The sequence below is a fragment of the Furipterus horrens genome, unplaced genomic scaffold (assembly GCF_987537825.1).
Source record: "Furipterus horrens unplaced genomic scaffold, mFurHor1.1.pri manual_scaffold_4, whole genome shotgun sequence".
Taxonomy (NCBI): Eukaryota; Metazoa; Chordata; class Mammalia; order Chiroptera; family Furipteridae; genus Furipterus; species Furipterus horrens.
The window spans coordinates 87925710-87935530 of record NW_028327174.1 but is presented as its reverse complement, the minus strand read 5'-3'; the positions used below and the strand labels follow the sequence as shown (position 1 = coordinate 87935530).

General features: G+C 38.5%; 1 protein-coding gene and 1 pseudogene across 1 annotated transcript in view; one reads left to right on the top strand and one right to left on the bottom strand.

The window, feature by feature from the left end:
- Window positions 1-583: 583 nt before the first annotated feature.
- RXFP2 (relaxin family peptide receptor 2) overlaps window positions 584-9821 on the top strand; it is a 66936-nt gene continuing 57698 nt past the window's right edge. Inside the window, 3 exon segments of the mRNA XM_090275165.1 lie at window positions 584-611; window positions 893-1039; window positions 6419-6496. Coding sequence (XP_090131291.1) covers window positions 584-611; window positions 893-1039; window positions 6419-6496 — 253 coding nt within the window.
- On the bottom strand, window positions 3095-5399 carry LOC150012375 (peroxisomal multifunctional enzyme type 2 pseudogene; annotated as a pseudogene).

The following is a 9821-nucleotide window of genomic DNA, read 5'->3' as shown; positions in this document are numbered from 1 at the left end:
TGTCAGTCTAAGCCTCCATTTTGGCTGGAAGTTCAAGAAAATATATCTTTATTTTATTGAAAGTACTCTTTCAAAATTGTGAGAGTGTCTCTGATATCTAAGTTTCTGAAATTTCTTGGTTATCTTATCCCCAGAAATAGTAATTCTGGAAATGTTAATTATCTTTACTTTCTGTATTCCCTCATTTAATGCAGCAGTTGTTTAATTTGTCCTCACAGGGGACCCTGGAGTCAGAGGGATGACTCAAATCTGCCCTTTGTGATGTTCCATATGGATGACTGCATTTACCCCTCAAACATAAAGGATAATATCACCCCTCCACAGATTTATCTCAAGGTTAACTGAGATAAACCACTGTGCCAATTGCGTGGCACAGACTAAGCTCAATGAGATATTGTTACTTACTATTATCTTCTTATTCAAATGTGGTTCTGGATTTTTCTCTAATTTACACTTGCACTGTCCTTTGTATATCTTATTTTTTACTATAAGTAACCTCAAATCCTTCTAGTAAAAGATTAATAAGCAAATATATCCATCATCTGATCCATGAGCTCATGGTTTTGCCTTTCTGTTTCCAGGAATGGACAAGGATTTGGTTTTCTACAAAGGTAGAACAATTGCTTTGGTATTATTTACTATAGACCACCAGAAATGAGTTAAAAGTGAGCCTTGATTCCATTCTTGGTGTAGCTGGTGTCAGGTATAATTGCAATTGTTTAGAATGTTCTAATGAAGGACATTATTTATATAAATTGTGCATTAAGAATAACACCAGACAAACTCAACTTACAAGGTTCTTGTGAAAATTAAATGGAGTAACATGAAAAGAGTTTGGTCATATTACACATTTTTGCTATTACATAAGATACTTATCCCCTTTTCCACACAGATTTTGCATTGACTAAAGGCAGTACAATCACTCCTTTGTGCCAAAAGGGATATTTTCCCTGTGGGAATCTGACCAAGTGCTTACCACGTGCTTTTCACTGTGATGGTGTGAACGACTGTGGGAATGGTGCTGATGAGAAAAACTGTGGTAAGGACTCTCACTCAACTTTATATTTGTACACCACCTTGTGAACCCCCAAGCTTTGGGTGAACTGGATAATAATTATAATGAACTGAAAAAGATAGTTTGGTATTCTGTAGGGAATCCCTTTGTAACACAAATATTGGTCCCCAATTTACTTGTGATAATTACCTGAACTTTCATATATAAAGGTTGCTTAAAATTAAAATACAGTATTATAAAGTATATTTGAAAAATATTAAAATTACATTTTAAATTCAACTTAGATACCCATATTTTAATTTTAAATGTCTTCCTGTGACTACCTCATTATGGCTTGGTAATTGGTTCAGTGAAAATGGCCCCACCTTGAGAATTCACTTGTCTAATAGTCTAATGTTGAGTGCCTGCTAAGTGCAAGGTACTCTCAAAATTACTAGGACCCAGCAAGCTCAGGGAGATGAAAATCTTGCCTTCATGAAGTTCACATGGACCATGTGAACAAGGATGATGATGAACTTGTACATGAATGAATGAGGTAATTTCAGAGTGGTAGTGCTGTGAAGTACATAGTGGGATAGAAAGTGATTTGGAGGAAGAGCTACTTTAAAGACATAACCAGAGAAAACTTGAAATGGTGATATTTGGATTGAGAATAAAATGAAAAGAAGAGAACCCATGAAATATTTTGGAGGAACAAAGTTCTAGGCAAAGGAACAAGCAAGTGAATAGGCCCTGAGACTGCATGAAATAAGACAATGTGTTTATGTGACAAAAGAGCCAGTGTAGCTTAAGCAGAGTGAACAAGAATCTGGAGAGTAAAAAGCTAAGCAGAGACCAGATCATAAAGGGTCTTATAAGCCATTTTAGGTCCATATATTGATACTGTATACATGGTCTAACACAACCTGTGCATCTTCTTCACAAAGAGGCCAATGCCAGGAGAGGTTGACATGACTAGTTAGTCATAGGGTACACACTAGGACCTAGGTCTTCTGAATCTGAAAGAATCCCATGTGTTTACTACCACACACTACTACCACTCATTGGCACTGACCAGCTAGTTGTCAAAGTCACACAGCCAAGTCCAGAGACCCTGAGCATCTGCCTCTGGAATCTCCTCTCCTGCCATGGGACTGATAGACTTCTTGCTGATGGAACGTTTCACCCTCACCTCCCATGGATCACTCCCACTCATACCTTAGAATGCAGTTAGGGACACCTAAGCAGCTCAGCCACCCCAGCCATGCTTCTCCACCTTGAGGCTCTAACCAGTCTAGGAGAAGCATACTTTCTCTTTGCCATAGCACCTTGGGGTACCTGTGTGACTGTACTATGGACTACCTTACCTTTTCACTGTACTTCTCTCACTAGACATGAACTCCTCAAGAATAGTTCTTGTTTTTTTCTTGTTTGGGTGTCAGAAGGGCCTAGAACAGTAGAATACTTAGAAGGCATTCAGTCTGCACTCAGTGATGGGGCCATTCTCTACATGCCATTGGCAAGACACTTAAATTCTTGGTCTGTCCTCTTCACTATATGGGAATCAGAGACTATGTGTGTTTCTATATCTCATGAATGTATTCTGAACACAAAATAAATAATCCATGTAAAGACTTTGAGTAGAATCATTGTAGGAACCATTGAGGATATTAATAAGAAATAGAACTAAATTAAAGGTTGTAGGGATCAAAAGGACCTTTGGGCCACTATTTAAATTTACTTTTCTATTTGTATAAACTTCGATATCATACATTTAATGCATATCTTATCATGAAAATAGCATATGCTAAAATAATACTTTAAAATCAGGACTCTTTTTTTAAAAGACATTTTTATTTTTACTTATTTATTTATTTTTGGCCTTTACTTATTTAATGTTCCTTTCAACTTGTAAATGCTATCACAATTCTAAAGAGACTAGACTTGAATGAAAAATTTTTATTATGAAGATAAGATCTAAGGGGGATAATTATGTGCTATTTTACAGTTCCTTGTAAAAATAATAACATGAAAAATTAGTAGAAAATGAAAATCTGAAAAGTTATCTGAAATCTGAAAATGTTAAACAATTTCCTATGCATCTTAGTTTTAATCACTTTTGCATATTTGGGTGAAAAGGGTATTCTTCTATTTTTATTAATAATGGAGTATGTCCTTCAAAGCTTGGCATAGTCTTTAAGAATCATCTGAAGCTTCTGGCTCAGCATGATGTTCCCTCTGGCCTTCAGTCTGCCACTAAAGAATGCCTTCTGAGGATCAAGCTTGCCCAGGACTACACCAATGAAATCTTCATCTGAAATTGTGATTGTTACATCAGCAGAGCCTTTTGCAGGGCCTTGATATGCTTTCCCAGTACCATTTTTTAAGTCAATAGTCCACTTAGCTGCAGTATTTCCACCTTTAGTGATATGCCACTCAAATATAGCGTTTACTTTCTTCACCACCTCATGCCTGATATCCTTAAGATGGCTACCTATTTCCTCAAATACCAAAGTACTCTGAAGATCCGCACCCTCAGGAGGTGTCTTGGTTAAAACATCAGATGTTGGCACAAGATCCACATATGCATTTGAAATGACAATGTCTCCGGTTTCTTGGGTCTTGGTTTGGAAATGGATTCTATTTCCTTCCTTCCACATCTCAGTTTGTAGAGTTTGTCCTGGATACACTGGTTTTGCAAAACGAACCTTAATTGCCTTGAATCTTGACACATCATTATCTGCAAATTGCTGTAAACATGCCTGCCAGAAAATCCAAATATACATAATCCATGTAATATGGTCTTGTTGAAACCTGCTAAGCTAGCAAAGTTAGGATCAATGTGTAATGGATTCCAGTCTCCACTGAGGCGGTACAAAGCAGCCTGATTAAGTGAGGTGGTGTCTGTACGTACAGCATCAGGACGTCTATTAGGTATGGCTACAGCTTCCTTGACTTTGTTTGATGTCAGTTTTCCACCAATGCCTCCAGAGCCAACAACAAATATAGAGAATTGATTATAATATATAAGTTCCTTCCCAGAATAAGAATGAACATCCACAAGAATTACTAAACCGGATCCTTTATCTAGGACATCAGCAACAACTGCTTCACATTTTAATGTTCCTGCTCTGGGAAGTGGTTTATATAACTCCAAGTTCTGCTCTCCATGAAGAACCTTTGCTAAGTTGATTGAAAGCCCAGGAATCTCTGCTAATTCTCCTCCCATTATAGATTTCTGAGCTATAATAACTCCAAAGGTAGGCAAACAGGAGAAGTCAGGATTTCCCTCATAAATAAATTTCAAATCCTTTGGTTCTTTGATCGATGCTCCCACTCCAAGAGCATACATAATAGCTTCCAGTTCCGTGTAAGCAGAAGAAAATGAAGAAAATTTATGGCCAGTAGCTCCACCAAATCCTGTTGTAGCTGTTGATGACACGGCATGACTGGTATGATTTGCTGAAACTCCTCCATCTGAATCTATTTTACTTAGAACTTCAGTTATACTGGCTGTTGATTCTTGAACACTTTGAGGTTTGCTGGCATTTTCAAAGCCACAGATCTTTCTCCAGTTAGCCTTCATTGCCTTAGGAGTCATCGGGTGATTCTTCTGTCTTACAATCGCTCCAAGGCTCTGCTCCCAGCGTAACTTTCCAATCCATCCTGCTCCAACTTCAAACAAGCCACCATTCTCCTCACAACTCTCATGGCAAAGCCAAAGGACAAGAGGTGCCACATAATCTGGCTTCAGGGCCTCCAGCATATCTCCAGGCAAGACAGTCTGGGTCATCTGTGACCCAGCAGTAGGGGCAATAGTGTTACAATGAATGTTGTTTTTCTTGCCTTCAATTGCAAGACTATTTGAAAGGCCCAGAAGACCCAGCTTTGCAGCACTATAATTTGCTTGGCCAAAGTTGCCATATATTCCTGAAGCCGATGAAGTCATAATGATCCTTCCAAATTTCTGTTTCTTCATGTGATCCCACGCTGCCCGGGTCATTTGGAATGAGCCCCGCAAATGGACTCTATGGATTATATCCCAGTCTTCATCACTTATTCTACTAAAGGAATGGTCCCTCAGAATTCCAGCATTGTTAACGACAACATCTATTTTTTCCAAAAGCATCCAGTGCTGTCTTCACAACTTCTCTCCTGCTTCCACTGAATCATAGTTGGCCACTGCTTTTCTACCTTTCCTTCTTATTTCTTTAACAACCTTATCAGCAGATAAAGAGCCTTTACCAACTCCCTTGAAGTCCCCGCCTAAATCATTCACAACCACTGATGCACCTCTTTCTGCAAAAGCCAGGGCATAGGCTCGGCCCAATCCTCTGCCTGCGCCTGTCACCAGTACCACCCGCCCGTCAAATCTCAGTGGCAAGGTCATGAGTCCTGCGTGCAACGATGAACACAAACACACTCAAACAGAACCTCTGGAGCTCAGACTGCGGGGCAGGGAAGAGACAAGCAGGGGCAGAGGCGGGACTGGAGTGACCTGCCAGTTTCTGAGAAGGAGATGGACTAAAAGACATTTTTAGAGAGCGGAAGGGAGGGAGAAAGAGAGGGAGAGAAACATCAATGTATGGTTGCCTCTTGTGCACCCCCAACTAGGACCTGGCCTGCAATCCAGGCATGTGCCCTGACTGGGAATTGGACGGGTGACCCTTTGGTTCACAGGCTGGAACTCAATCCACTGAGCCACATCAGCCAGGACTCCTTTTAAAAAACATATAATTATACTGCACACACACACACACAAAAAAAAAAAAGAAATAGAGAGAAAAAACTTGGCAAGTAAATAGATCATATCTTCTGAAAAATTGAGAAATATTATTTCTCTCATAGGACTAGATAGCTTTTATTAAAGGAAACTTTGTTTTGCTTTATTAAAAATTTCAGGTGACATAAATATTATCAGAACTCATTACATCTATCAAGTACATATCTACGTATCCATATACAGTAATATGTATATGACAAAAGTTTGGATTATATTTTCTTCTGGGGACCACAAAATTAAGATCAAACTTTAAAATGTCAGCATTGGGTATTGCTGGGGGAGGGAGATGCTGGGTGGAGGGGAGTAAAGGGGAGAAAATTGGAACTATTGTAACAATATAATCAAAATACATTTGAAAAAAATGTCAGCATTGTAAATAGGTGACATTTTTCAAGATGTGCATGAAATTATAACATTTCCATTATATATTTTCTGATACATATATTTGAAATATTTATAATTCCAAAAAAGAGAAAAACTGAAGATGTTATCCTAGGTTTCTCTTCCCTACCTTCAATGTTTTTACTCTATTCCTTAAAACAATTTTTAATGATTTCATATTCAAATTCTTAGACCTTTTTTTTTGTACTTTGATGTTTGATTTACAGCATAACTGACACATATTTATCACTGTTTCACAGGGGACACTAGTGGATGGGCAACTATATATGGCACAGTGCATAGAAATGCTGATAAAGTGTCATTCACACAGGAATGCTGTAAGTAGCATTGGTTCAATGGCTCCAGATGATTTGCAGTGCATAGATTTATATGGGAAAGGTGATCAACTCCATTCAGATTTCCATTTCAGTTCAATGTATTTCAGGTCACCCAATCTACTATATGTCTGCCAGGGACTGAAGAGATAAAGACAAAAATACAACATGCTCCACTAATGCTCACTTAATATACTAATCTCATTGCAAGAATACATGGGTGTGAAATAATTGTGACAAGTAATAAAGATCTTATTCCCTTTAATTATTTTCTTCACACCAACTACTTTTCAACCCCTATATTAGACACTGAGAGTCCAATAATAAGATATGGCTCCAGCCCACACATGCCTCACATTGTAGCAAAAAATGACAGATCCATATAAAAGTAAAAATGATGCAGTTTTAGTGCAAAATGGGAGGAATGGTGTTTGTATAAGGGAACGTGGAAATCCCTTGGAAGAAATGATGGCTCTGCCATGGGTGGGGAAAGACCCAGAGAGAAGATGACATTGAGATGAATTTGAAAATCCTTGGATGGAGGGAAGGGTAAGAGGTAACAGAATGAGTAGGGAGAAAGATCAGCAAAACCCTGAGGTGGGAAGGTACAGAGCATGCTTTTCAATGCCTTTCACAGGGTGCTAAGTGTGTGGTGGCAGGAGAGCCGGAGCTGAACCTTGAAGGGTGGGGCCTGCTCATAAAGCATTTAGGCTGCACATTTTAGGGCTTGGTTTCTATTCTACAGATAGAATTATGTCTATGTATATGCATATATCACATATATATAAACATAATATATATTACATACAATATACATAAATAGGTACACACATAGACATAATTATGTAGGTGTATGTAAATTAAATACCTATATTAGTATGTATATTTAATGTGTGCATATATATTAAATTCTACACTAACAGTATATTATGCACTTTATAATACCAGGTTATAATTACCACTTACACACTGTATTATACGCAAATACATCATATATAAAAGTTATAAATTAAAATATTAGAAATAAATATAACTGAAAGCTTTGACACTTCCTTCCTGAAGCACAATGGGTCACCTTGTACACACCACATTGTGGAAATCACTGCTCACACCAAAGCTATGAGGGTACTTTCCTTTAATGAAGAGAAAGATGCACACAATAAGAAGTATATGTGACAATGATGGTCCCATCAGGATAGTAGAGATTGGGTTAGAACGGTGATTCTCAACCTGGGACATCTCCCAGCAACCCCAACCCCCCACACCAGAGAATATTTGACAATGTCTGAAGACACTTTTTTTTTTTTTGTCACAGCTGGAGGTAGGTTTCATCTAGTGGGTAGAGGCCACAGATGCAGCTGAACACCCTACAGTGTATAGGACAGCCCCCAACAACAGACAGTGATCCAATCCAAATGTCGACCTTGCCAATCAATGTTGAGGAGAAAGAATGGTGACAGAGATATTGGTTATTATGTTTCTTGCACTGCTCCAGACTAACGTTAAGAATCTGAACCCAGAAAATATCATTGGAAAGAGTGAGGTTAAGAGATGCAAGATGCAGTTGAGAAGACTCCACAAAGCTTGGGTGAGATTGACTTGTAGGTGAGGGAGTTCTGCTCACAGTTCTGGTTTAGGCAACAGGTCCAGCTGGGACTATACAGAATTCTCTTATTGGTAAGTAAGATTGTCCAACCACAGGTTTTCAATCTAAATAACACTATTCTCAATTTCAATAAACACTGAAGAAAACATTCTGAAGTTGTATTTAGGAAGCTGAGCTAATTGAATAAACATAAATGACATAGAGTATTTTCCAAAACTTTATACACTAGAAGGCATCTTGTGAATTAAGCAGGTACTCACACAAGTTTTATGAATTGATGAAAAGTCAGTGAAATTGATTTTTAAAACAGAGTTTGGATAAAAGTAATCTAAAAGAAGCAGAGAAATTAGAAATAACTTAGATTTAAATGAATAAATAAAGCTAAAATTTTGAAAATAACTCTCATTTTCTTAGTTCCATCAAAACAAATATCCATGGTATCAGAGGCAAAATCAAATGCTTCATAAATGTGTGTTCTCCCTCAGTGTGTACACACACATGCACACACATGTGATTGTCTCATGAGCTAAGTTGGCCAGGTTTCACCATAGATTTCTCACTCCTTTATGTCATTATTTTAATAATTATGAAGTTTCTTTCAGAGTAAATTCTGAAGCCTGCTTTTCCTTATGAATGCTTTCAATAGATATCCCTTCAGTTTTTTCAGCTTTGTAGTTGCTCAACAACCATTACCTTCCACTTGAACTTCATAGCAATAAAAAACAAATACCCAAGTGAGAACATATTTGACTTGATTTTTTTTTTAAATATATTTTATTGATTATGCTGTTACAGTAGTTCCAATTTTTTCCCCTTTACTCCCCTCCACCCAGTATCTCCCTCCCCCAGCATCCCCCCCCAAGTCCATACCCATGGTTCGTAAAAAATAACTATCCCTCCCTCTCAGATATTAAGACCCTTTGTAATCTTGTAAAGGACAATGGGCGAAGGTCTCAAGCTCCTCTAGCTGCTTCAAGCTGGACATGGTCGTCGTCCTACCTACCCTTGGGTCCAGAAATCCCTAATAAGAGTGGGGGTGTGGAGGGGAGGGTGGCCTTCCCACATGGGGAAGGATCATGCAGACTCCAGGTCAGTTGGCTGTCTCCGGACAACGGCGTGCTTGGTTTAGCAGGCTGGCATCCTTGTTGTGTTCTGGGGGCAACAGATTTGGCAAAAAGGGTTAAAAAGCATCATTCAATCCATAACTACTAGGTGGCAAAAGGCAGGGATTAATTTTTCAATGTTCCACATTAGGAGAAAAAAAAAAAAAAAAAAAAAAGGGCTTCTTTGGAGGAAGGTGTGCTAGGCACTTCTCTCCTGTCCAAAACCCTTTTGCCCATTTTATTTAGTTTGGGCTGAGGGAAATAGTTTATGTTTCCCCCCTCTCAGACCTCTGGGCCCTTTCTGTCCAAGCCATTAGGATAGAAAAGAGAATTCAGTTTTAAAGTGAAGCCCACAGACCACCCCATTCTTCACCAACTCAGCCATTTAGTTCAGCCAAACTGTTGAGTCTCCGGAGGCAGTGCTGCAGAGAGGATTAAGTGAGGCTTATGCGTACAGACAATCACTCAGGTAATGCGGTCATAGGCTTATGCCCTTTGAAAACAGAAAACACATGTTAATTTATGTAACATAACCAACAAAAAAGTCTCTAAATCTGTAAGACTGTCTTATTGGGAAGACATACAGTTGCAAGGCACTTGACATTCTACTTGCCTGCAA